The 25,504-nt window shown below is 53.3% G+C and overlaps 4 protein-coding genes across 12 annotated transcripts in view; 2 read left to right on the forward strand and 2 right to left on the reverse strand.

Moving 5' to 3' along the window:
- NUP85 (nucleoporin 85) overlaps positions 1 to 958 on the forward strand; it is a 36,321-nt gene extending 35,363 nt beyond the window's left edge. For all 4 annotated transcript variants that reach the window (XM_053212229.1, XM_015086070.3, XM_053212230.1 and 1 more), the window contains exons 18-19: positions 289 to 390; positions 765 to 958. In XM_053212229.1, the coding sequence (XP_053068204.1) occupies positions 289 to 390; positions 765 to 863 (201 nt within the window). In that variant the 3' untranslated portion in view covers positions 864 to 958. The remainder of the gene's footprint in view (positions 1 to 288; positions 391 to 764) is intronic.
- A 401-nt stretch (positions 959 to 1,359) lies between these two features.
- Positions 1,360 to 17,391, reverse strand: GGA3 (golgi associated, gamma adaptin ear containing, ARF binding protein 3). Of its 3 annotated transcripts, none has more exons than XM_027052320.2 (17): positions 17,333 to 17,391; positions 10,651 to 10,735; positions 10,449 to 10,524; positions 8,969 to 9,067; positions 8,158 to 8,281; positions 7,799 to 7,902; positions 7,584 to 7,664; positions 7,058 to 7,195; positions 6,433 to 6,514; positions 6,204 to 6,320; positions 5,625 to 5,873; positions 5,168 to 5,238; positions 4,552 to 4,865; positions 4,098 to 4,306; positions 3,632 to 3,801; positions 3,349 to 3,459; positions 1,360 to 3,132 (listed from the first exon to the last, which is right to left on the reverse strand). In XM_027052320.2, exons 1-17 carry the CDS (start codon positions 17,370 to 17,372, stop codon positions 3,022 to 3,024), a joined length of 2,181 nt encoding a protein of 726 aa, XP_026908121.1. In that variant the 5' UTR covers positions 17,373 to 17,391; the 3' UTR covers positions 1,360 to 3,021. The 3 variants fall into 3 exon arrangements, with proteins under 3 accessions (XP_026908121.1, XP_026908123.1, XP_026908122.1); XM_027052322.2 differs by lacking the exon at positions 17,333 to 17,391 and adding an exon at positions 16,935 to 17,312; XM_027052321.2 differs by lacking the exon at positions 5,625 to 5,873.
- A 23-nt stretch (positions 17,392 to 17,414) lies between these two features.
- On the forward strand, positions 17,415 to 20,936 carry MRPS7 (mitochondrial ribosomal protein S7). Of its 2 annotated transcripts, none has more exons than XM_015086077.3 (5): positions 17,415 to 17,551; positions 18,305 to 18,496; positions 18,618 to 18,681; positions 19,054 to 19,221; positions 20,327 to 20,936. In XM_015086077.3, the coding sequence occupies exons 1-5, from the start codon at positions 17,505 to 17,507 to the stop codon at positions 20,546 to 20,548; spliced, it is 693 nt and encodes a 230-aa protein (XP_014941563.1). In that variant the 5' UTR covers positions 17,415 to 17,504; the 3' UTR covers positions 20,549 to 20,936. The 2 variants fall into 2 exon arrangements, with proteins under 2 accessions (XP_014941563.1, XP_014941561.2); XM_015086075.3 differs by lacking the exon at positions 17,415 to 17,551 and adding an exon at positions 17,644 to 17,768.
- On the reverse strand, positions 20,842 to 24,830 carry MIF4GD (MIF4G domain containing). Of its 3 annotated transcripts, none has more exons than XM_027052323.2 (6): positions 24,676 to 24,829; positions 23,636 to 23,767; positions 22,663 to 22,772; positions 22,309 to 22,464; positions 22,125 to 22,217; positions 20,842 to 21,584 (listed from the first exon to the last, which is right to left on the reverse strand). In XM_027052323.2, exons 2-6 carry the CDS (start codon positions 23,721 to 23,723, stop codon positions 21,357 to 21,359), a joined length of 675 nt encoding a protein of 224 aa, XP_026908124.1. In that variant the 5' UTR covers positions 23,724 to 23,767; positions 24,676 to 24,829; the 3' UTR covers positions 20,842 to 21,356. The 3 variants fall into 3 exon arrangements, with proteins under 3 accessions (XP_026908124.1, XP_026908125.1, XP_053068209.1); XM_027052324.2 differs by lacking the exon at positions 24,676 to 24,829 and adding an exon at positions 24,388 to 24,650; XM_053212234.1 differs by lacking the exon at positions 22,309 to 22,464 and having other exon boundaries at positions 24,676 to 24,830.
- Positions 24,831 to 25,504: the final 674 nt, after the last annotated feature.

Consider the following 25,504-nt stretch of genomic DNA (forward strand, 5'->3'; position numbering starts at 1 on the left):
GGCATTCTCTCGTAATGCCCTGTCTGGAAAGAAGAGTTATCTACAACGAGAAAAGCTACTTAATTTGAAATGAGGCAGCTGTCTACTGACAATACTCAGCCTAGTGCCCTGACGAGAAAGGCTGGGGGTGACAGTACGGGTGCTGTTCTTCCAGGGCTGCATGTATGAAGCCTGCCCCTCCAAAGGGCATGCACGGAAGGCAATCTCTGAACCCGGGCACATGCCCAGATCAGCGCAGGCCTTGGTTGGGAAGCATCTAAGCAAAACAGCTTCTTTTTCCTCTTTTAGGTGATTTTTACAACAGAGCAAACATATGAGCTGATGAGATGTCTGGAGGACTTGGCCTCAGGAAGGCCAGTGCGGGGAGAGCCTGGTGCTCAGCGACTCCAGGTCATTTTAGCTTTTGGGTTGTTGATTCTGTAATGGCGAGAAGAAAAGGCTCCCTCTATCTTGGACTCCCCTACTTCCCTCCTGAAACGCTGGCCCCTTACAAACTTGTGCTTCTTGGTTTAGCTCTTAACCTGTAATTGACACACCAGCTTGTTTTAGGAGAAAGTGGGGTGAATCCTAGTGTTCTGGTCTCTACTTGTCTGTTGGTCAGTCGCAGAGGTTCTTTGCATGCAGTTCCCTCAGATAAACCACTTGCTAGAAGCTATTAAGGGTTAAATGCCCTTGGTCTGCCTCCGGGTCACATAGAACCTTGCAAAACTTTAAAGAAGGAACACTTCCTGCCATACCTTATGCTGGCCTTCTTTGCTTTTTAGGAGGACATAGAGAACACCAAGCTGGAAATGCTGAGACTTGCTCTTGCGCGAAATCTTGCCCGGGCCATTATAAAAGAAGGCTCACTGGAAGGCTCCTGAGGCTAGCCAAGAGCTGCTGTAGCCTGGCATCTTTGTATGACAATGTATATAAATTTTTGAAAGAATAAAAACATTTTTTTCCCCCTCAAATAGAAGGCAAATTCTTAAAAGTTCAGCTAGGGGTTTTTTCCTACCTCTGCTGTGAACTTAAGGTGTTAGAAAGTACGCGTTCTGTTCTCCTTGGCATGGAACTTTTTTCCTGGTCTCCCAAAAGAAAAAGCCACTCCTGGAAGTTATGATGGTCAGTGCAGTGCCCTCTTCCTATTTGAAAGTCAAACGAGAGCAGTCAGTGGTTTACTTAGGCTTCTGAAGTTGAGCCTCATTTTAGAATCAACTGGAACATTGTTAATTGCTCTGTCCTTTAAAAAAGGCAAAGGTCCAGGAACCTGTACTTTCATCAACAAAACCTCAGGTGATGCCAGCAGATGTGTCTACATTTGGAATTCATAAATGGTACTCTGTCCACTGTGGGGTGAATGGGTATTAGGATTCCAGCTACGGCAAAAATGATTTTATTTGACATGCAGCAGAACAAGGGCAGCAGAGTTGGGATATTGTATACAGCCATTTGTCACAAAGCAGTGACCTCAGTAGTAACACTCAATTTTAATGTCTAAAGCTTATTATAAAGGTGTATTTTCACACAGTAATCCCATAAACCTTCCCAGGGCTGCTAGCAGCTGGCTTTTGGAAAGCTCTTGGATTTACTCTGTATGTTGTGAATGGATTCACTTTTGACCTGTTCTAATAATCAAGCAGTGAATTCTGCTTGCGGAAGCTGGAAAGGAAGCGGGAGAGGACCTTCTGATACAGTAAGGAAACCTGGCAAAGTGCAGGGAGGGATCAGGGATTGTGGCATGTGCCACCTTTCCCCAGAGATGGCTTGGAGCCATCCAGCTAAGCCCAGATGAGCTGAGTGCTCTTTCCTCAGCTGGTGGTTGTCCCTTTCTTGCCCTGTGAGGCCTGGAGTCCCTGGCCCACTTGCATCTGGTAGGAGCAACTCGGACAAGCGGTCGGAGGTTGAGCACTGCCGAAGCAATAGGGTCTGGTGACTCGATTCAAGCACGGCTCCTAATCTCACCACCTCCAGACCCCGTATCTTGCGGACATGCCCCTCAGCAGCTGGGGACAGTCAAGGTTCCTAGGCAACAGGTAAGAAGTCTAGTGCAATATGCCTGACCCTGAGGCTGCCTGTTCCCAAATACATGCCATACCACAGGCCAAATGGTGGGAAGAGGGGGAAGCCTAAGCAGGAGAATGCAGAGGATGATGGGAGTTGTCCTCTCCTTCAGAGACTCAAAGGGCAGGAGAGTTTATTTCATGCCAAGCAAGAGGTAGTGAGTAGGATGGCCTATTCCCAAGGCAGGAGGCACACTTTTCCCAGAAAGCTTTGAGTACCTGCTTCCAGAGAAGGGGAGACACTGGTTCTCTTCCATTTTCTTTTGTATCCCTAGTTTTGGCTGCCACAAGGCCAAGTTCTGTTTCTAATAGGCTGAGTTTCATATCCCACTGCGATGTCCATAGGACACAGCCTGTAACCACCAGAGACGAGCACACAACTCCTCACCCAGCGGCCATTCCAGGATGCTGCTGCCCATGGAAGGCAGGGCTGGAGACTTGGTAGTACGTCAACTTCTCTATGCCCAGGGCCACTTGGGACCACTGGGCTTTGCCTACCTCTCAAGAGGAGCCTGCCAGCAGGGGAAGCACAAAGTAGTGATGAGGGGGCTGAGGCCTCGGGGGGGGGGGGGGTGTGAGAACACGGTCCTTGAGGGAGGGTGCCAAGTCTCTTTAGAGCCCTCCCCCCCCTTTATGGCATCAGGATGCCAGCATGGGAGAAAAAAAACCTACTCCCCTGCCTTGGGTCCACGTTCCCAGGGCAATAGTGCCGAGTCTGGAGCCACTCCCCACCCCTGACAGCACATGGCCACTTCAAGTCACACAGGTAGACAAAAAAAACCAGGTCCTTTTAGGGGGCCAATGAGAGATCATCACGGCAGCAGCTTGGCTCCCAGCAGCAATGCCCAGGGCCCCTGTTCCGCACCAAAGCTCTAAGCACTGCAGTCAGGATGTGGAGAATGACTGGACCAGAGAGCCCTCCTGTCTTGTGGCAGCCTGCCTGAGCTTCAATGCGGAGGTGACACGGAGTCCTCTGGGGTCATAGGTTACCCCACTGTTCCACAGGAGGGAATTGGTCCACCTCGCCCACCTCTGTGCTCAGCTGCTCTCCCAGGGCGAAGGTCAGCCTATACCGAAGCCTCGCTTTCTCCTGTGACAAAGGGGCAAGCGTGTGAGACCTCCTCTTCTCCTCAAACCTTGGGGCCCTTTCTGTGCTCCCGTCACCACCCCAGGCTCACTTGGCCACTGAACCAGGGTAGGGAAGGGACACAGTTAACGCTGCGGTATCACGGCACTTCAAACTGGGAGGCAGAGGTCCTAATCTGGGGCAGCTAGGGCTTCAGGATGGACCTTGGTTCTAGCTCACCTTCAGCGGATTGGCCAGCAGCATGACCTGGGTGATGGCTGCAGGCGGCTGGATGGGACTAAATGGAGACAGCTCTGTCCCAGAGGGTGGCTGTAACTTCACCTTCATTGACTGAAGAAAAAGAGAAGCTCCTTTGAAGAGAGATGGCAGGTGCCCCAGGAGGGAGCCTACCGGAGTCACAATGGACACATGGCTGCTGCCTGCTGGCCTCAGGGCCCCTCAACCCAGTGGGTTCAAGATAAGGCTACTTCTGCCTCTAGAGGCCCCAGGAAGCCAGGGGTACCTTTGGCACTGCGGCCTGCAGCACGATGCTCTTGATGGGCAAGGGAGCTGTGTTCAGCATGGACACTACTACCACCAGCACGTCAGGCCGTCCAGGCGGACACTCCTTGGCAAAGTGGAAGAGGATGCGGAAGCCATTTTTATCATAGGCTGTCACAGGAAGGGCGCTGCCTGTGAGGAGAGATCATGTGGGTGAAGGAGAAACCTCACAGAGCCCAGAGGGTGTTGGCCACAGCCAAGTGGGCAGGACCGGGCAACCCTGTGGCCAGCAGGCTCCTTGCAAGAATCTGGGAAAGAGCCTCTCAGAACCTCCCAAGAGTCCAGTGGCAACAAGGAGAGACCCAAGACAGCAGGGAAGCGGGTCATGTCTGGCTCTAAGGGACCGGGGCAGACAGCCTGTGCCCGCCCCTGATTCCCTATGACCCCACAGCCTGGGCCCCACATCCCCTCCTGCTTCCGACACTTACTAGGCTTGATAGATTCCAGGGGAACATGCACACTGGCCAGGGAGAGCTCTGGCCCCTTCGTGGGGCTGCCCTGGGGCTGGAAGAGAGGACTGCTGGGCCCAGGGGAGAAGGGGAGGCGAGGCCGAGCAGTGGTGCTGGTGGGGACCAGAGGGGAGGTGGTGGCCCCAGGGAAGAAGATGGAGGAGACGGGTTTCACCAGACCTGATGTCCTGAGAGGCAGGAAGGAGGACAAGGCAAGTCAGAGACCTGGGGAAGCTACAGCGCCAACCCCTCAAAGCACCTCTCCCCTTCCCGCCAGGCAGAGTGGTTCTTACTACCCCACCTCCCACCGTTTCCAGATTCCCACCTGACTCAGTAGGCCAAGAGGGCACATCCCCAGACCCTCTGGAGCTGCCCCTGGTTCTGCCAAACCCAGGTCCAGCCCTCCCCAACCCAGCTCTCCCCCACTCATTACGCTCTGGTCTCTTCAAGAAGATGATCAAGGGCATCCAGCTGGTGCAGGGTGCTATCGCCCAAAGCCGAGCCGTGGTACCCGAGGGCTGTGGGCTCAGCCTTGAGGGCTGGGGCCGGTCCAGTTGGGAACAAGAAGGAGCCTGGTTTGGGGGCGGGAACACTGGCTGGGACCGCAGGAGCTGGGAAGGAGGGTGGCAGTGGAGCCTGGGAGCTGCCCGCGGACGGTGCTGAGGGCGGGACGAGAGGCCCATCTGAGGGGCTGGCGGCAGCACTCCCGGGCTCGGGGCCGCCAAAGTCCAGGTCCAGCTGCTCGTTCTGTTGGGATGGAAAGTGCATGAGCAAAGGCTGTGGAGGGGTCTGCCGCAGGTGGCAGGTTTCGGGTCTCCAAATCTGGCCCCCTTCCCTGGGGGCCCTGTGACCCCACCACTGGACGAGCAGCTTCCTGAGGCCAAGGCCAGCCCTTGGATGTGATCCACGTTCCTAAATGCACGCAGGGCAGTGCCCCAAGGAGTAAGGACAGTCACCGCAGTTGGCTGCAGCCAACTGGGGCTGAGGATGAGTCGGGAAAGAGAAGTGAAGCTCGTCCAGCATTTTAGTGATGTCCCCTATGGCCCTACCTGGAACAGGGGCCATTGGCTGTTTCCAGCTGACTCTGTGGGAGGGGCAGTGGGGGCTGGATCAGCAAGGCCTGAAAACAGAAGATGATGGTGAGAAGGGGCTCTGCCTTGGGCAGTCCCACCTCACCCAGGGAAGGTCACATGACAAAATGAGCATCAAGGGGTGACAGGCGGGGAGGTTTTCCCCCAGGCAGCCTCCAGGGGGAGAGGGATCCTCTTCAGTCCTTATGTTCCGTATGTGGTGGGGGGCGGGGGGCGCAGAGGTGGGGAGCAGAGCAGGACAGTCCACTGCGTCCATGCTGGAGCCTGGGTGCAGACTGCCCTGATGGACACTGAACTGGACTCTATCCCTCCACCTGAAGCCCCCTTCTCCACCTCTGCTAAGTACACAGCCACCCCTCAGCCCTCCTCCCGATTCCACACGCCTTTTTGCTCTGCTGGCCCCTCCAGGACACACCCAAGCAGAGCAGCTCCTCGTCCAGCAGGCAGAGGGCATTGCTTGTGCTGTTGGGTCCCAGGGCGGCCTCGGCATGACTGGATGGGTGGCTGCGCCCAGGGCCTGAGGTCTGGGGGGGTGGAGGGAGGATAGGGATGCCGGAGGACGGTGGGGCAGGGGCCGGGGCCGGGGCCGACACTGAGGATGAGCTGCTTGGTGTGTCCAACTCAGCAAGGTCGATGAGAGTGCCTTGGTCCCTGGAGTGGTCTCCTGGATGGGCGAATGGAGGGGGACGGGACTGATTAGGGGCCACTCTAGTGGCTGCACAGAAGGAAGCAGAACCCTGAGCGCGGCCTCCAGCCTGGGCAACACTGAAAAGAAGCAAGCAAAGAAAACCCTGTCCACAGCTCCTGGCCTCTCGGAAGCTGGAGGACCACTTGGAGTGGCTCAGAATCCCCTCGGGCCCTGCAGGATGGCTTGTGGGTCAAGCGCTCAGGGCTCATGGCTTGGTGGCAGGGCCCACGGCTGGTCTGGATGGCTCGGTGGTGGGGCCCGGGGCTGGTCTGGACGGGTCCAGAATAGAGAACTGGAACACTTTACCTTCAGAGTCTGGAATGGCTGAGGTGGCTACCTCACCATTGACCACCTGCCCTTCAACGACTGTTTTGTAAGAGCTGATGACCCGGGAGAGGTTGTCACTGGCCTGGAGGATGTCCCCTAGAGCAGAAAAGAGGTACTTCTCACTCCAGGCCATGACACTCCCCCACTCCACGCCTCCGGGCCAAACCCACATTCCTGGGTCATCCTTGCCAACTACTCTTGAACTCACCCAAACTATTGTCATTGTCCTCTGTCTCACTGGCTAGTTTGAATAATGTCCGCCTCTTATTCTCACACCGATCAAACAGCTCCTGAAAGAGTCCCAGACCTAAAAATGAGAGCTACAAAGTCCCTTGGAAATCCTCCGGTGCGGTGTTCACGTCCAGGCGGTCAGGGGGCTCCTCTAGTGCCATGGTCAGTTACCGGCAGAACTGGGCTCAGAGCACACATCTTCCTGCTCCCAGCTGTCACCACGGTGGATCACCCGAAAGGTCTGCTTAGGACCAGTGGGAGTGTGTCCCTTCCTGTCCCCGAGGTGAGCACATGCCTCAGAATTCAGAACATCTATGTGACCAAGGACTAAGGTGCAGCAGCGTCAGGGGCACAGGGTGGGTCTCTCTACCCAAATGTCCCTGAGGCAGAGAGAAGTGAGCCCTGATGGTGGGTCCGCGGGGTCACACAGACTCGGGTGTACACACGGCTCTTCCAGCCTGAGTTAGCCACAGCTCGTGTAAAATGGGGGTGTCACTGCTCCCACCGCCACCCAGCTGCCGTGCTGATTAACGAGGAATGGCAGGTACTGAGCAAAGGCTGGCCCCCGTTCCCAGAGCCCAGCCCCCCGGAGACGCGCCTACCTTCATGAGCTCTTTATCTGCCTCTGAAGAATCCTCTTTGCTGTAATGAAGCAGCATCTCATTGAGCAGCTTTACGTTGTTATTAACCTCCTCTAAAGTGTGCAGACGCTTGGTCACCTTCTGGATCCGTGCCTCGTCCTGTATCGAAGATGATCAAGGAGAAAAAGCTAACTAGACTCATCCCACGGCCCCTGATGCCCCACAGCAAGGACTGCACCCGAGGACACGCGCAGAGGCCAGTCCCAGTGGAAGCTCCTTTTCATGCACGGTTCTTGGGAAACACAAGTCCCAGTCCTGACGCACTTTTTCTTTTAAAATAACGGCCCGCCCTACCCCCCAGGCTGGCCCCATCCAGGTTTGCTCCTCTAGTCCATTCTCCCCCCAGAAGCTCCAGTGCGCCTCCCGCTCTCTGGCCTCTCCAGATGAGGGCTGGGGGCAAGGGCAAGCAGCAGGCCTCACACCAGGGGAAGGGACTATTGTTCTGTGGTCAAGAGTTCCTCCGCCCCAAGGCCCAGGGCCCACTCACTTCCTTCACCATGGACTTGATGAGCTTGTTGGCCTCTTGTAGGTCATCTGGGTTTTTGCTTTTCAACAACTTGGCTAAAAGCTGGAAGAGGAGGTACCGAAGGTAAAGGGAAAGGTAACACCCCACCTGGGAGACCGCAGAGGAACCGGAGCCCCCGTGGCACTGAGTGAGCCCACGCCTCATCTGAGGACGCTATCGGCTGGGATGCACTTTACCTTGGATTTCTCCTCATCATCAAAAACAGGGTTTTTGGGACGAGGTGGTGGAGAGGGGATCAGTGTCCTGTCCACGGGGATCAGTGGGTCAGACTGCACTATGCCTGAAAGGGAACATAAGGGGGCGGAGTGTCTGCTCAGGCTGGGGTCACCTTGTGGCCGTTCCTCACACAACGAGGGCGGGCACAGCCCTGTGACCAGGACCTGCAAGGGGTGAGGACCATCTCAACCTATCAAACCGCAGCTGAGCCCTTCCCAGGATCTTCCCTTCAGGAGGGGATGGCAGACACCCCCTCATTCTTCCTGGCCTTAACCAGCCTCTGGGGCTGCTCGGAGGCCGAGGGAAGGTAAGCACATACCCTGTCTCTTCAACATGTGATAAGCATCCTTGATCTTTGTTTCTTCCGGCAGGGCCAATGTCCAGCTGTAAAGCAGCTCGATCACCTTGGTCTTCACTTTCTCAGACACCCTGTCCCCCAGGTACTAAGAGGCAAAAGGAAATTAGGGAAAAACCTCGTAACTGGTGTCAGAGGCAGAGACCATGGGAAAGCTCTCTTCACGGCAATGAAAGGTGGCTGGTTAGCCCCAGTCTTCAGGCCTGTCCCAGAGCGGCAGGTGTCCGGTGTGTGTGAGCAGGATCTATCAGGGCTACAGTCTGTGCTCAGACAGGGAGTTTCCATGCACAATCTCCCAGAAACAATGGCAACTTATCTCAGGGGAATTAATGAGAATGTCTGAAGTATGAAAAAGTGCTCCCTGTGCTTTAAGTGGTGCCTAGAGCTGAAGCAACACCAGCGAGCAACAGAAGCTGAGCGGCTGAGTGATGAGAAGAGTAACTCCTTAGACCTACGGAAGACGGACCAAAGAAAAGTGACTGCGGTCCCAGGAGCCCCCCTCCCCCCCCCCCGCCCCCAGCCAGGGTGTGCGTTAACACCTGCGGCCACATCACCTGTCACATTAAGGCCAGGAGTCCATCAGAGGGCTGCCTGTCCCTGTGGCCTCATGGTCACCCTGCTACACTCAGGGCCTAGCTCTCTGAGGACAAGATGTGGACAGCTCTCTAAAGACAGCTCTGTGGAGATGCCGGCTGCAAGGTGAAGCCAGTAAGACGGGAGAGGGGGAGGAACACGAAAGGAGTTCCTAGAAATGACAAAACCGCCACTGACTGACCTTTGGAGAGACGACTTTGATTAACTCATTCAAAAACCGGAACTTTCCTACTTCATTATGAAATCTCCTGCCACAGTTCTTCATACACGCCTCCAGCACCTACAGCCACATGGAGGGGAGGTGCTCAGTGCGGGTGAGGGTCGGAGCTGGCGCTCAGCCAGGACCCTGCACATAGATCACAGTGACTAGACCTTCACAAGGAAGAAACCGATCGGGAAGTTTGTGTGCACTGCCTCCCCCCCCCCCCCCCCCAGAGCATCAGGGCAACAGGATCACGGACACCTTGGGCCCCTTAAACCTCTTCTGGGGAACCGAATAGGAACTAAAGAACAAAGCACTGGGACCCAGATACCAAGACAGTTGAATGTCTGTCGTAGAAAGTGCCTGCTTGCAAGATTCCGCCCTCATCATTTAGATGAGGAAACTGAGGCCCAGACACAGAAAGTTTCTCTGACTCTGGGTCCAGAGCTCTTGCTATAAGCTGATCAATGTTTGGGGAAGATGGAAGATAATATTTAAACAGTTTTCTTTTTCAAAGACATATTTTCTCTCCCTGCTCCCATCGATTTCCCTTCTGAGGCACATAAACTACCTTAAGTTTTCGGTGCTTCCTGGGGCCCTGGGGCCTGCGTTTTATGCCCAGGAGAGCTCCACCCCAGTGTTCCCTTTTTTGGCTTCTGACTTTGTAAAGCAGGGGTTTTCCAGCACATCGCTACTGACGTTCTGGGCCATTCTTTGTTGTGGAAGCCCGTCCTGTACATTGTAAGATGTTCAGCAACATCCCTGGCCTCTAGTCACTAGATACTAGTAATGCCCCATGACACGTGACACCCAAAAGTGCTTCTAGACACTGCCACAGGTCCCCTGGAGAGGAAACCCACTCCAGGTTGAGAAGCATTGTTTTATAAGGCCTTCTCTCTGCAGTGAACGCAACAGAGGTGTGCACGTGAGCCGTCTGAGCGCCCTTCCCATGCATGACCCGGCTGAAGTCGGGGAGAACCTAGGAATCCTGTGAGCTCAGCCACCTCTGGCTCAGTGCCACACTTGTCCCCTCTGAATAAACACTAAGCTCCACCTGTCGGTGGTGCCTTCAGCAGGAGCTAGCGTCACTTTTAGCTACAGAACAACTTTTTACTTGCCTCGTTTTCCTTTAGTTGGCTAACTCTTAACTGGCAACACAGCTGTTAGCATCTCTTCAAGAAGCCGCCTCTGGGCTCCACCCTGGGCTCAGGGCTCCTGCCTCTGGCTCCTTCCCTTAGCCACTCAGCTTCTCCCACAAGACCGGTGGCCATGGTGCAGGGACTGCACTTCAGTCATACGCATTCGTGGGACAGTTTACAGAACGCGCTCCAGATAGATCTAGTATCAGGGACTTCCAGCTGCCTTAGGACGTGAGCCACGAAAACCCCAGAGAACCCAGTGGGCGCATGAGGAAAGGCCTGGGCTCACTGAAATCCACCATCGCAATGAAACCACATACCGTCAGGGCCTGGACTGCCTCCCATTCCTGTGGAGACTGGATCTTATGGGCCAGCAGTCGGACAGCGATCTGTGGCCTGGGAGACAAGCAGACCCTGCGTTCAGGCACTGACCCTGGGACCACGTGACTGGCCCTCCTTGGCCAGTTTTTACTTCTACAGTCAGCTCTCTCCCACTTGCCTCCCAACGGCTTTGAGACTCACCCTTCAAGCTCTTTGTTGATCTGATCACAGAAGCCAATTATGTATTCCCAGTCCTCCTGGCGGTTGGAAGGATTGGTGGCTTTATCTTGGGACAGAGCAAAGCGGAGGACAATTGAGGACACAATGGAAAGTGTTCCAACAATTTTTAGGCATTGATGTGAAGCTAAGTTTGTTTCCACATTTCTTTTCTGATAAGAAAATCCTCAACAGGTCAGTCCAGTATTTTGAAAGTCACAGATGAAAGGGAAAACAAATTCTCAGCCTTGCAAAGCTTAGAGTTGACCACGGTCGATAGTACAGATGAATAATTATAAACACAAATGACAAAAATCTTCAAACTGATATCCGCAAAAATGTTTAATGTAACAAATAAGTATAAATAATTCTAGTTACATAAAAATAAGCTATTAAGCAAGTAGGAGTTATCAAGAAGTGTTTCCTGGAGAAATTAAAGTCAGGTGATACTTGATAAAAAAAAATATATATATATATACTTAGGAAATGTATTTCCTATGTACCCTTCAAACATTTTTTCAAGACCCAACTTTCCTTAACGCTTTAAATGTTTTTTAAATTGTACACAATGTCATCCTTTAAAAAAAATTTTTTTTTAAATCTTTTTATTTATTTTTGAGACAAAGAGAGACGGAGCATGAGCAGGGGAGGGGCAGAGAGAGGGGGAGACACAGAATCTGAAGCAGGCTCCAGGCTCTGAGCGGTCAGCACAGAGCCCGAGCAGGGCTCGAATTCACAGAGTGTGAGATCATGACCTGAGCTGAAGTCGGACGCTTAACCGACTGAGCCACCCAGGCACCCCCACGATGTCATCCTTTTAAGTGAAACTAATATTTAATGAGCCCCTACTGAACACCAATCATCGTGCTCCATCCCCAGGACCGCAGATACAGACCGCCCCTACAGTTTAAATGACCTTCTATGGGGCACCTGGGTGGCTCTGTTAGTTAAGCATCAAATTCTTGATTTCAGCTCAGGTCATGATCTCTCGGTTTGTGAGTTAGAGCCCCACATCTGGCTCTGTGCAAACAGTGAGGAGCCTGTTTGGGATTCTCTCTCTCTGCCCCTTCCCTGCTCGCTCTCGCTCTCTCTCTTTCAAAATAAAGAAAGAAACTTGAAACATTTTTTTTGAAAATAATAAAAGAATAAAAAAATAAGTGGTCTCCTATGATTAAGGACAAAGACAAGTGTTGGAGAGTTCTCAGAGGGATCACTGAGGGTTTAAAACCCACGTGCTAAATGTCAAGTCTCCTAATATTTGGTGGGGTCCCCTCTCCCCTGTTATCCCCCAGAACCTTGCTAGGGGTGGTTAAGGGTGTTCCCACCTCTGATTCAGATCTTGGAGTCTGCCTCTTCCAGAAAGCACTCTCAAGCTGTTTGCTAAATTTAGGACTTCAGGTTCAGAAGAGGAATGGAAGGCTGAAGGCGTAAATCGTTTTTAAATCCCCATGCTCCCACACGTTTCCACAAGTGCCAAAAGCAGGGCAAGAGAACCTCGAAAAAGCCCCTCCACACAAGGGGTGTTGTCAGAAGTTCTTGAATTCTGGTTTCTCGTGACTGTGTTTTCTTAACTTCCTTTTTCCTAATATCAAAAATCACTTGCTCCGTGACCAAATCCTAACAAGGCCTCCCAGCATCTCCCCACCCCCACCCTGCCCCAAAGAGGGCTCTGAGGTGCAAGAAGTCAGCAGACGCCACCCGGAGGCGGAGGGAAGGCGCGCAGGACCCACAGACGCAGCGCGCGTGCCTGGCAGTGTTTCTGCTCTGATCGCAACAAGATTCTGATGCTTTGAGCTCCTATTTGGAGGAAAAGAGAAATGTCTGTCCTCAATCATGAAGAGAGAATTAGCAGGCCCTTTAAAATGTCAAGCTAGAAAGGAAGCAAATTAATTTAATTCCGTCAAGAGGGGCTATTTATTGCCATGGTGACCTACAAGCTGTCACCTTCCAGAAGCCCCATGTTTCTCCCATCAGTTGCCTGATACCTTCTCAGGTGTTAGCATGGCTGTGTTACTAATCCCCATCATTTGAGATGCTTAAAGTTCTCACATGACATCAAGAAGCTGAAGGATGCAAAAAGAAGATGGTCTGAGAAGCCATACCCCTCCCATCGCTGCTATTATCATTTTGAGAAGAGTCACGTACTTCACGGCGTAAGAAAGACTAACGCATTCACCTGCACTGTTCACAACTGGAAAAGGACGGCGGGCAGTGCTGCATGGATGCTCCCCTGCCCCCACACGTGCATGAGCAGTGGACCGTCACCACACGTGTTCTGCCCAGGCCTCCTGTGATTCTTGTAGCACTTCTGCTTCCAGGTATACGCCCACTCCCTTCTCACTTGGGTTCAACTTCTCCAGAATCCCACTTCCTTTCATCTACTGCAACTCTGCAGGGAGCTCTCTGCCTACATGTGGGCACAAACAGCCCCTGTTCAGCAATGGTCAGTCCTGGTTCTGAGTATCTGCTCCAGCTCTCCAGCCTACTCAGGAAGCTGACCACAGCATCCTTAGGAACTGGAAGAAAACTGGGGATACTTCTGGGTGACTCGATCTCTCCATTTGCCCACTGCCTCCCTCCAGCAGATGCACACAACTTTCCACCCACAAAACAAGCTCTATTACCTGGCACAGAGCTGACACCACAGCCTCACCTGTCGACCCCACCCTCTAGAACTAGCCCTGGACTCTACTTTGACTCAAGGTTTCTATTTTCAGGTCTTTCTTGAAAGCCTTATTCTCTTGTGTGTCTGTGCATCTAGATTTTCTGCTCTCATTTTTCAGCTTAGTTCCAACACTAGTTTTGACTGTTGTGGGGCCTCAAAAGGTCAAGTGGGGATGGTTCAAGTAGGGGCAACACTGGCTACCCAATCCCAACACAGCTCAAACATTTCACAGATGACAAATTCTATGTAACATATTACTTAGAGATTAAGAGAGGCAAGAATACAGGATGGAAAAGCAATCAAGAGTCAGCCTTCAGTGCTAGGGTCTTGAATCAAGAGGGCCTTAGTCACCAAGTCTTTGTTAAGTGCTCACAGAAAATTAAGTACACAGATCAACTGTATTGTACTATATTATTCAACCAATAACGTAACTAAAGGAAAACTAAGTACAGAGCATTTGGCCATAGAGGGACTACAGAAAAAGTCCAAGACTCAGAGCCTAGCCTTGAGGAGGTTATACTCTGTTGGTCCAACACGTGCAAAATAACCAGAGCAAAAAATTAGAGTATATGATTTGTTACAGAAACAAGTTTTAAAACAAGCTCATTACTTCTCCTTCCTGACTTCCCTATTTCTATAAATGGTGCCATCATGGGGTGTCTGGGTGGCTCAGTTGGTTGAACATCCGACTCGGTTTCTGCTCGGGTCATGATCACACGGTTCATGAGTTCGAGCCCCACGCTGGGCTCACTGCTGTCAGCACGGAGTTCACTTTGGATCCTCTGTCCCCCTCTCACGCTGTCTCTCTCTCAAAAATAAATAAAACATTAAAAAAAAAATTAAAGAAAAATGGTGCCATCATTCAAAAACTCCTTTTGCCCCCACATCCAGGCATCCGGATTTGAACCCCCATTGCTGACTCCTTCCCTCTTACCCATTTCCATCAACCTAGGGTCCCTTCCTTCTCAAGGTCTATTTATTTATCCAGCAAGCACAAGCACGGAATGGGCAGATAGAATCCCAAGCAGGCTCTATGCTGTCACCACAGAGCCCAACATGGGGTTTGATTTCACAGTGAGCCAAAATCAAAAGTCAGACGCTTAACCGACTAAGCCACCCAGGTGTCCCCCCTTAAAATCTTTTTAAATCTCTCCTTCCTTTCTTACCTCTGCCCCTACCCCAACCCCTTCTTCACCTGCTTCTTGAATTTCTCCTGGCCATCCTATATAAAACCCCTATACTAACCCTTGTAAAACACTGATTTCACGAGAGATGGTAAGAACGGGGACCTGATAACTGTCGAAATTTAAGCTTTTTGAGCTGGAATTCCAGCTTTTCCAGAATTTGGTTCTAACTTCCCAGATTTCTCTCCCACCACACTCCTACTGGAACTACCTGCCTGAACCAGCCAAAAACCTGTTCCTATATGGTTTCTCTATTTACATCACCGTCCAGTGTTTTCTTAGCCAGTTTTCCCCAGTCTTTAAGGCCTGGATCAAATGCTACCTCCTCACTGACAGAATCATGTTTCCATTCCACTTCTCCCCAATTTCCTGAAGAAACTGCCTGCATTTTAGCATTTACAGTTCTTGCCTTGTACCTGTATCTTTTTAATAATGCTTTATCCACTCCAGGATCACCTTTACCGAACTTAAGGCAAAGACAGATTGAACTTAATTTTCATAATACCTCACATAACAGGTATTTCTTAAAAATCTTTTTATGTTTACTTATTTTTGAGACAGAAACAGAGCATGAGCAGACGAGGGGCAGAGGGAGAGGGAGACACAGAACCCGAAGCAGGCTTCAGGCTCTGAGCTGTCAACACAGAGCCTGACGGGGGGCCTGAACCCACCAACTGTGAGATCATGACCTGAGCTGAAGTCGGATGCTTAACCGACTGAGCCACCCGGGCGCCCCACATAACAGGTATTTCTTATGGACCGATTATAGTAATGACAGGAATTCAGAAAAGGCTGAAGTCATCAAGAGACAGTCCGTGGACAAGGAGAATCTGGGATGGGTTTTAAAGCATTCAGTTAAGCAAAGGAGAACAGGGTTTCCAGGGAAGGAGAGCAATGTGTGCTGATGGGACAAGAACACATCTGACTTAGCAAAGCAAGAAGACGCTCAGGAAGCCACCAAGAGGCGGCAGGAGGCGTGCGGCAGTGGGACGACCTGATTCCACAGAAGTGCTCTTCTGGGAGCAGAATGCCAAGTGGACAGAAGGGACGTGGGGAGACACCTGAAGCACTGGGACCAGTAGAGGCCTCTATAATAATTCTGGCAATCCACAGAGTGACAAGGACCTAGACTAAAACAGTGCTAAACCCCAAGCACTGGTTCGTTCACCTGGCCAAGTTCACACCAATAAGTCACAAGAACTGTGAAGGTGAATGACAGATAAGAATGGAAGGAATCTGAACGCTGCCCCTAATGTCACTCTAATGGGAAAAATCAAAGGCCAGTATCAGCTCTAAAGTCTACAGACACCATTGTCCTTCCCCCACTCACAATCTCTACTCTCCTTCAAAAACAGGTCTGTCCCTCTCCTATTTCAAAATATAACTCTAAATCTAGTCTATTAAACTCAGCTTAAGTCAAATTACTTCAACGTCCCTATTCATATTCGTGAATCAAACAAATTTCAGGGACCCATGGGTGGCTCTGTCAGTTGGGCATCTGACTCTTGATTTCAGCTCGGGTCATGTTATCACGGTTCGTGGGATTGAGCCCTGGGATGGGCTCTGCACTGACAGCACAGAGCCTGCTTGGGATTCATTCTCTCTCTCTCTCTCTCTCTCAAAATAAATAAACTTAAAAAACAACAACAACATCCAATTCCAGTGTAGTTATATCTATATCTGGTTAGATGTCTCTGGACAAGTGGTTTGATTAGAGTCAGGGTGTCCTCTTTTTGTGAAATGGTGCCATTAGTACCTGCTTCACTAGGATACTTGATAAATGAATTAAACGAGTGTCTTTGGAGTGCTTTGAGCTCCTTAGAGAACAGTTCCATATATACAGAAGACTGTGACCTGCCTGCAACTGCAGATTTTGCAAATGTAACCTGGGTTCAACAACCTGAAGGGGGGTTCTTATTAAGAAAGCTCAGGCCATTGGAGGAAACAGCCTGGAGGCTCTGGTACATAAGAGGTCTCTGCGCAAGGCAATCTCTAGGCATCCTACCTGTCACCATCCTGCCCAATCTGTGTTCACTTAAAGAGGCCTCCAAGGGCCTCTTCTAGCCCATAGGAAAGTTAACTTATTAACCCTTCAGCAGAGTACTACCTGCTAACAAGGTTAACCTGTATTGCCTTAACAGAAATATGATTTAACAATTAGAGCAAAGGCCGCCCTAACTACAGCACTAGGCTGTGTTCCTCAGCTTTGCTCAGAGTACGCTATCGACGATGACTCGTTAAGGTGTTCAAGTATGTGTGTCTCCCAACACAGACATAACCAAGCTTTGGCCGCTGCAGGAAAATAGAGCTCTGTTCTTTACCCTACTTTGGATTATTCTCACTTCAAACATTCTGCCTCAGCGAAGCGGCCACTTCTCAAATACATGGTCGCAATTCTGAAGCAGTATGTGTATACTCACTGGTGCCCACCGCTCCCGAAGTTTCAGCCCCAATCCGCGGCTTTTCCCTCGGTCTGAGACTGAGGCACGGGGGTCTGAGAAGCGGGGCCCCACCACAATGTCCCCAAATCGCCGATGCATGTCAGCCGGGAGCACTTAGCTGACGCTTCTCCGCAGCCCGCGGGGCCGGGACAGTACGCAGCTCCCGCCGCCGCGCGCAGCAGTGGGAGGAGGCGCCGGGAGGGGGACCGGGCGCCCTGCTGGGGAAGGGGCGTGATCGCTGACAGCTTGCGGCGAGGGCAAGCCGAAGCGCGAGCTGCTAGGAGACGCCGCCACTGGACCCTGGGAGGAGGTGTAGGGGGGGCAGCGGGGGCGGCTAGGGGGCTCGAGGACAGACAGAAGCGGCCGCGGCTACTCACTCAGCCAGGACTCCAGGCTCTCCCCTTCCGCCTCCGCCATATTGCAGCCGCCCGGGCCGGCCCTGCGGCCTCAAACCTCGCGAGAACTTGCAAGAGATGAGCCGGGGCGGGGCGTGCATGGGGCCTGAGAGGAGAGAGCCCCGGCGCCGACGGTCGAATCAGACTGCAACGGATGAGAAGCCGAATGTTTCCTTTCGATTCTTCCCTTTGGACCTCGGAGTGAGAGGCTCTTAACGTCCGGACTAATAGGGTGACGCACAGATTTAGGACCCTGTGGAGCTTTTTCCCCGCCTGCCGTCCCTCGCTCAGGCACGCCGAGGACGGCCCTGTTGGGGTCCTTGTGGCCAGCCAAGATGGCTGCGCCCGCGGTGAAGGCTGCGCGAGGGTGGCCGGTTCTGGCGCTGGGCGTACGGAATCGTCTCCTGCGGTTTCCAGGGTAGGAGGGCGGCGGGAAGCCGGGGGGCCGCTTGGGTCTTCACGGAGAGACCTGCAGGGAAGGAAAGGACCACAAGCAGACCGTGCGGGGACCTGGACAGAGCCTGCGGGCCAGGACACCTGGGTCCAAGACTCTGAATTAGCTGCGTGACTTTGGGCCAGTGTGAAGGTTTCGTGATTGTTCCCGGCGATGGGGTTCTGATTGGAAGCTGAAAGCGCGGTCTTACGAAAGAGCTCAGCGCTGGGATTTTCTGTGTTGGGAGAGGTGGGGGGAGAGCTGCCTAGGCGGGGCGCCTATCCTGTGATTTCAGGAGGCTCTCCTTACCGTTGGCACTTGACGAGGGGGAGACTTTCCTGGCCTTTTTGGGGGGAGTTTACTTACCTCTTGGGACAAGAGCCAGAATTACTGCGTTCAGGTTTGCCTAACGCTCTCCCTGCCTCTCTCTCCTCGACGGGTTGGCAAACATGCCTATTAAGTAAGGCCTTTTGTCTTGTGGGGTCAACTTTTGCCCGCCTCTTCCTCTTCCCCCCTCTTAGGCTAACCCAGGTGAGGGGGAGCCGCTATGGTCCTGAATACAAGGATCCACAGGTTGACAAAGAATATTACCGTAAGCCATTGGCAGAGCTGACGGAGGAGGAGAAGTATGAGCGGGAACTCAGGAAGACTCAGCATATCAAAGCTGCCCCAGCGTCGAAAACAAGCTCTGTGTTTGAAGACCCAGTGATCAGGTCAGATGGAAGCAAATACTTCTGTTCCACAGACTGGGACTATACCAGGGAGGGTCTGCAGTTAGGATTCTGTGGAATCCTAGGCCTTGGAAACCTAAACGTGTTGCTTTTCTTCTTGAAGTAAATTCACCAACATGATAATGAAAGGAGGAAACAAAGTCCTGGCCAGATCCCTCATGGCGCAGGTAAGCAGCTCGTCTCCCGTCTGCTTTCTTACAGCTTTGTATGTGGCTTTCACTTTAGCATAAAAAAAGCACAAATTCACATACCTGCCATTAGAATGACCTTCCTATGTATGGGTGGAGGTGGTGACTTTAATACATCCTGCAGGAGTCGGCCACCACCATTCACTCCCCCAATCACAAATCTTGGCCTGTTTGCCTGGTCCTCGCTCAGAAGGAGGGAGGCACTTAGGAACTTTGCCTTAGAAGTTCTGAGAGAGGAGCTGCACTGTTGTAGGATAGCAGGATGGGAGGAGTAAAGGGCAAGGTACTAGCTCAACTGGGAAAACCCTGTAGGGAGGCTGGTGCGGTGTCTTTCAATGTATGCCTTTGCAGACTTTGGAAGCTGTGAAAAGGAAGCAGTTTGAGAAGTACCATGCTGCCTCTGCAGAGGAACGGGCATCCATCGAACGCAACCCCTATACCATCTTCCACCAAGCACTGAAAAACTGTGAGCCTGTGATTGGGCTGGTACCCATCCTCAGAGGCGGCCATTTCTACCAAGTGAGTGGTCAGGGCCGGAACGCAGGGCTGCCCACCCATGAAACAAGATGGTTGGGGGGGTGCTTGCGAGGGGGAGGGTCCAGAGCAAGGCCAAGATTGATAGTTTTATAGGGACTAGGTTCTGTCAGAATCTGCTCGTCGGAGTCCTAGTGTAAAACTCACAGGCCGAAGATGGGAGGGGAAGAGAGCAAAGAATCATCCGAATTACTTTTTCTGGAAGCCCACCCCACCCCCATTCTGTCCACTATGCCCTGTTCTAAATTGTAAGCTTCTTGCAGTGAGGGACTGTGTTTATAACTCCTCTTCATCTCCCGGTGCCTAGAGTAGCGCTTGGCCCGTAACTGATGCTTCATCACCATTTCCTGAACTGAATGAGGGGTCTGTTACTGCACTTAATTATACATCATTGTTATAAGCCAGTGTTCTCATCTTTTTTTTTTTTTTTAAATTTGTTTTATTTTTGAAAGACAGAGAGCATGAGTAGGGGAGGGGCAGAGAGAAGGAGACACAGAATCTGAAGCAGGCTCCAGGCTCTGAGCTGTCAGCACAGAGCCCGATGCAGGGCTTGAACCCACAAACCATGAGATCATGACCGGAACCGAAGTCGGACGCTTAACCGACTGAGCCACCCAGGCACCCATCATCTGCTTTTTTAACATAAACTTCACAAGGGAAGAGACTCTCGTTAATGACTGTGTCCCTGGGGTCTTGTGTGGTACCTGGTATCTAGTGGTGGTCTAGCAGATAATTTTTGGACAAGAGGATTGTGTTTATAGGCACCTGTGATCTGAGTTAGCTGAGTCACCCCAGCTCGATGGGGCTTTTCCCAGTTGATGTTTGTGTCAACTTGGCTAAGGTTCCATTTAGAGGTGAAAGAGGTCTGTGCTTAATGAGCATTTGCTCAGTGAACGCCTTTGTGTCTGCTACACTGAGGTCACTCGGGTGTGGGTAACTCACAAGAGGAGAAGCGAGGCCCTTCTTCTCAGGAGCGTTGCCAGGGCTGGGTCAGAGGGAACCTGTGGCTACCCCTTACAGCTTAGGGAGGAAGGAGGCTGCAGGCCTGGCAAGTTCTTGGACTGACTTGCCCACGTCTTGTCTCCTTCAGGTCCCCGTGCCACTAGCCGACCGGCGCCGTCGCTTCCTGGCCATGAAGTGGATGATTACTGAGTGCCGGGAGAAGAAGCACCGGCGGGTGCTGATGCCAGAGAAGTTGTCCCATGAGCTGCTGGAGGCTTTTCACAACCAGGGCCCTGTGATCAAGAAGAAGCATGACATGCACAAGATGGCCGAGGCCAACCGTGCGCTGGCTCACTACCGCTGGTGGTAGAGGGAGGGTAGGGGCCCTGGGAGGAGCCCGGGGCTCTTTGCTGCAAGAAGTAATGAAACACTTAAGGGTTAAGGATGTCGTTCCTTTTTCAGGGCAGGCAGGCCTCATAAGGATGGAGCAACACATGTATTGCTTGTTAGTCCTTTCTTTCGGGCCTAGAACTTGCTCTTCCTATCCCATCTCCTTACAATGAAGGAACATACCACTTTAGATTTCCTGCAGGAAACTTAGGGCCCATCCAGTCTCTCCCCTCAATTCGGGGGTAGAACTTAGGATGATACGAAAGGAAGCAGTTTTAATGTTAGAAAAGCTTTATTAGAAAACTGTCACCCTGAACTGGTGTAGCATGTGATGGGGTGCTGCCATTTACTAAAACCGACTAGAAATATGTTTGCTTCCGAAGTGGTCCTTGTACAAAATGTAAAAAGCACTCTCTGGTGGGACTTGTGCTCTGCCCCTTGATATCCCAAAGTATCCCACCAGTAGCTATGGGTACCCATTTTACAGATGGGGAAACTGAGGCACCAAGATGGCTGTTGCACCAGTGGCTACACAAGGCAGTGGTCCTTAGAAGCTGCATTTCTCTGCCTGGCCCAGGTTGGAGGTGGTGGGACCGTGGGGGGCAAGTCTGTTTGGTGTTTTCCCCAGTTCCCGAATCCAGAAGGGAAGGTGCTCGGGGCAGGACCACAGCATAAGTGGGAAACCGCTCAGGAGCTGTTGAAAGTCTGGAAGGACAGTCTTTGGGAGAGGCAGGAAGTCGGGTAGGTGAGAGGCCGGTGCTTCTGGTGCGGCAGCCTGACTGGGAGGCCTAGTCGGAGACCTCGCTATAGTAATACTTGTGGGCAGCCGGGGTCGTCTTCCAGCCGGCTGCCCGAAATTCGATGATCTCCAGCAGCAGCAGCTGGGCTAGGGAGCTGAGGCCACTTGGGAGCAGGAAGCCATCCCGGATCAGGACAAAGAGCTCATCCATGCGCTGTCGGTTCATCTTCTCCAGCTGCTCCCCCACCCGATGCAGCTGGAGCACCAGGCAGTCCACCTGTGGGGGAGGGCAGTGGGAGGTGACCCCCAAGGCAGTGCCAGCCCATCACCGAGCAGCCGTGAACAGAGCGCTTGCAGGGTTCCATGCTTGGCCCCATATGCTCATTTTCTGCTGTCATCCTCACACCACCTGGGGGGTATTAGCCACATTTTACGTGAAAGGAGACCAGTTCAGGACTTACCTAAGGTCTCTTGGGCCAGGCTGGGTGCAGGCCCTCTCTGTAAGCTGCCACTTAACCCAGCCTTTCTACCCCTCTCCTCACCTGCCTAACTGATGGGTTTCTGGGCCGTGTGTATCCACAGCTGGATTCTTATCACAGGTTAGCTTTCCTACTGGGGACAAAGCCTCTGAGCCTGTAGGTTTTGGCTGCTCTGTTCTGGATAAATTCCAGGCCTGGCAGCTTATCCTGGAACTGAGGCAGGCCTCGCACGTCCCCACCAGGCTCCTACCCTAAGAAGTGATGCTCTCGGATGCCTCCATGGACAACAGGCATCTGAGACTGCCCCCCCTCCACAGCTGTCCGAACGGGTCACCCACCTCCTCCTCCTTGTTCAGACTGTCAGGCTGGGCCAGCCGGAAGAGGCAGTCATAGACGGGGTTCACCAGGGCCATCATGGGCATGTTGTTCACCTGTGGGGGGAGAGTGGGGACCAGAGCACTGGTTTGGTGGCTGAAGGAGACAGGCTGTCTCTGCTGCACAGGGTGACTACCGGGGCCTCACCCTCAGGTAATCAAAGATGTTGCAGATAAAGGTGACATAGCAGACCCAGCCCTGCAGGGACCGGGCTCGCAGCTGCTCCCGAGCCTGGTACTCCTGCTGCAGCCGGTTCAGGAGTCCCCGTCGGAAGACACTCTGGCCTGCTTGCTTGCTCTCAGCCTGTGAGCCAGGGAAAGGATGGTGAGCAGAGGGCGGTGCCATGGCAACCCTCACCCAAGCTTCGGTGACAGAGGACCCTCCTGTCCATCTCTCTCCACCCGAGGGGAGCCCTGTGCATCTCTGCCCTGCTGGCCAGGCTTTCTGCCCTGTGCTGAGGTCTTTCTCAAAGCATCTTCCGCTTTACCAGTCCCGGCCAACCTGAATGATGGCATAGCACATGCGCCCTGCTTCTTTACTGAAGACGCAGTCCTGCAGAGAATGGTCCACAATCACGTTGGCCACCTTCTCCAAGTCCACAGCACCTGGATCTGGGGTAGAGACAGGTGGGAATCCAGAGCTGCTGAATTACCACATTTGCCTCTATTTGCTTCTACAGGGATGGGAGATACTTACAAAAGAGCACTCCCATTATAAACCTGACGTGTAAAGAGACCAGAAGATACATGGAGAAGTAACCACACACAGGAGCAGCTCTACCGTGAGCCTGATGGCCCACTCGGAGGAAACCAGAAGGGTTATGTGGCCACTACAGACTAATCAAAGAATGCCAGTTTTTTTAGGGCACACATCATTTCCTGGCACTAGGCTGAGGAAGGAGCACTGAACAACTTGACAGCAATTTCACGGAAGAAAGTGTTCTTAACAATGCACAGTGTTCTTCTAATACATGAACCCTGACAAGAGCGGTCCAGGCAGGGCCTCCCCAACAGGCTTAGCTTGGCATGTGATGGGCATTACTAATTGTTAGCTGAGTCAAACTTCTGGGTGCTGCAGAAGGCACAGATCCAGGCCAATTACTACATCTCCTCTGCCAAGCACAACGCTCCATCCTCTGTCCCAAGTCAGCCAGCTCTGCACATTCAAGACAGCCTCCTGTGGCTGAAACCTGGTCCAATGTCAGGGCTCAGGAGATGACTCTCTTCTCTGTGCTCCAGCCCCTTTCATGGGAACTTGAACTTTAAAAAATGGCTTTACTGCCCGAGAGGTGACTCTATGATTCACACTTTGAAATGCTGGTCTAAATGTAGCTTGTCCTCCAGTCCAAGAGTGACTTACTCGCTCCTGCTCTCAGAAAGCAAAGGGACAGCTGGGCATTCTGGGCTGAGACTCAGGTCTCCAGGCCTGACACTTTGGACCATTCTGTACAGCTCAGGGGGGCGCCCATGCTCACCTTTGAGTGCTGTCTTCAGCAGCTGCTGAGTCTCTGCGTCAAAAGACTGGATTTTATACTCCTCTCTACCAGGCTCCCCCATGACCATTCAGCCCCAGCAGCTCTTTACTGGGGTGGGACTAATGACAGCACCTAGGGAGGAGGAGAGGGGCAAGGGAGAGGCCTTAGGTGTGCACTGTGGGGCCAGGTTCCCATGCTGCACGCCCCAGGCAGGGCTGGCCCGCACACTGAGACAGGTCCTCCCAGCCAGTCCGTTGCATTGGGCGGTTGGCTGAACGCCCACCAAGTTTGGCTTCTGGTGGAGACTGGGCACCAGCCAGGCACCTGCTGCTCAGTTTAAGAACCCCAGTAGCTTCTGGGATTACACAAGCGTAAAGAGGTGAAGGTGAACGTGCCTACCCTCTTGTCTCCACAGGAGGTAGGGTTATTCTCAGCTCATACCAATGTTGGGGTGGGGTGCGCAGCGCTGGGGGTGTGGATGGGGGCACATCAGACACTTGCCCTGTCTATATAAGCCAGTCTGGAAGCTGCTGGCCCAGCAGACTTCGGCGAATGACCGGGCTGGGGACACCGGGCAGCTGTCTCAGCAGGGTTCCAAGCCCCGTCTCCCCTCCTTCGGCTTTAATCAGAGTCCCTCTCAGTCCCCAAACCCGCCCTTCCAGCCCTCCAACTGGCCTGTGTGGGCGGGTGCGGGAGCCCGAACGGCCGCCGTCCCGGCCAACTTCTCCCAGGGACGGACTGGTTAAACTCGCCTCCCGAGCGGCAGAAACCCGGTCCTGCCCACTCAGGACTCCCAATTCCTGAACTCCATTCTGGACCGTTCCTCTTAAAGAAGAGAGGAGCGGGATGACGCGTCTCCCAGCGGCGGTCCCTGTGGGAGTCCCCTCTCCGGACGCGGTGCCTCCCCGCTGGTCAAAGGAGACGACCTTGGGGTCTCCAGAGCCAGGCAGCTTCTCCAAACCCGGAACACCCTGCCCGGCGGCGCAGGGTCGCCGTCCGGAGTCCCGCGGGCGAGAGGCGGCACGAGCGTCGGAACCCACCTGCCGGGCCGGCGCCGCGCCCGCGTGCCCGGAGGCTGCTCGGAGAGCATGGTGCGCGCGACCCCGGCCGCCGCGCAGCAGCAGCTGGAGTGGCTGGTCGGGCCTCGAAGACGCTTAGGTCATTTCCGAGCGCGGCGCCGGGGCGGGGCCCGGCCCGGCTCGGGAGGGGCGGGGCGGGGCGGGGCGGGGCGGGAGCAGTCTCGCCAGCGCCACCTGCCGGAGTCCCGGGGACGCTGTCCTCACCGCTCGTCCTTCGGAGGTCAGTGGCGGTACCACGGGGAACATCAGCGACGCTGTCCCCACCCTGTCCTCACTCGACTCGCCCGCGCCGGGCGAGACCTACTCCTCGGCCCACAGGAAGCCATTGGTAGCAAGTGGTGGCACCCTACCCCGTCCCAACGCCTGGGGCTCGGGCTAAAACGGGTTCCAAAGAGGAGCCTTAAAGAGACCCTGCGGAGGTAGGGCAGTGATGGCTGGAGGGAGCAGGAACTTACAGGTGGTGGCCTCTTGCCCCCGACGCGAGAAGGCAGGGGTGCCTGTAACGGCTGGATCACTGCTCCCCTTTCCTTCTCTCCTACTCCAAGTACAAACAGTACTTGTAAAATAAGTTGAAAACCAGTGGACCAGCCCAAGAACCCCATCCCCCTGCTAGCCTGTGACCCGCGAAGTTCTGGGGGTGACCCCGAAGTTGGTTAAGCTCCTAGCTTGGTCTTGGCTGGGGCTGGGAAAGAGGCATAGGCCTAGCAGCTTAGGGCCCTCCCTGAGGTCGGCCCTGGGTTGCAGAAGGGCAACCAGAAGGGGCTGGAAGAGAATTGCCTCTTTTCATGGT

This window comes from Acinonyx jubatus, chromosome E1 (genome assembly GCF_027475565.1).
Source record: "Acinonyx jubatus isolate Ajub_Pintada_27869175 chromosome E1, VMU_Ajub_asm_v1.0, whole genome shotgun sequence".
Taxonomy (NCBI): Eukaryota; Metazoa; Chordata; class Mammalia; order Carnivora; family Felidae; genus Acinonyx; species Acinonyx jubatus.

What these genes read in the sequence shown, in the direction of transcription:
- MIF4GD (XM_027052323.2), bottom strand. Translation starts at nt 23,723, where the DNA reads ATGGTCATGGGGGAGCCTGGTAGAGAGGAGTATAAAATCCAGTCTTTT. An exon ending in TGTGCTATGCCATCATTCAG is followed by an intron (nt 22,465 to 22,662) that starts GTTGGCCGGGAC and finishes CCTGGCTCACAG; the next exon opens with GCTGAGAGCAAGCAAGCAGG. An exon ending in ACATCTTTGATTACCTGAGG is followed by an intron (nt 22,218 to 22,308) that starts GTGAGGCCCCGG and finishes CTCCCCCCACAG; the next exon opens with GTGAACAACATGCCCATGAT.
- GGA3 (XM_027052320.2), bottom strand. Translation starts at nt 17,372, where the DNA reads ATGGCGGAGGCGGAAGGGGAGAGCCTGGAGTCCTGGCTGA. An exon ending in AGCCATTCCAGACTCTGAAG is followed by an intron (nt 5,874 to 6,203) that starts GTAAAGTGTTCC and finishes TCGCCCATCCAG; the next exon opens with GAGACCACTCCAGGGACCAA. An exon ending in TGCAGGCCGCAGTGCCAAAG is followed by an intron (nt 3,460 to 3,631) that starts GTACCCCTGGCT and finishes CTTTTTCTTCAG; the next exon opens with TCAATGAAGGTGAAGTTACA.
- MRPS7 (XM_015086075.3), top strand. Translation starts at nt 17,686, where the DNA reads ATGGCTGCGCCCGCGGTGAAGGCTGCGCGAGGGTGGCCGGTTCTGGCG. An exon ending in CCAGATCCCTCATGGCGCAG is followed by an intron (nt 18,682 to 19,053) that starts GTAAGCAGCTCG and finishes ATGCCTTTGCAG; the next exon opens with ACTTTGGAAGCTGTGAAAAG. An exon ending in GAGGCGGCCATTTCTACCAA is followed by an intron (nt 19,222 to 20,326) that starts GTGAGTGGTCAG and finishes TGTCTCCTTCAG; the next exon opens with GTCCCCGTGCCACTAGCCGA.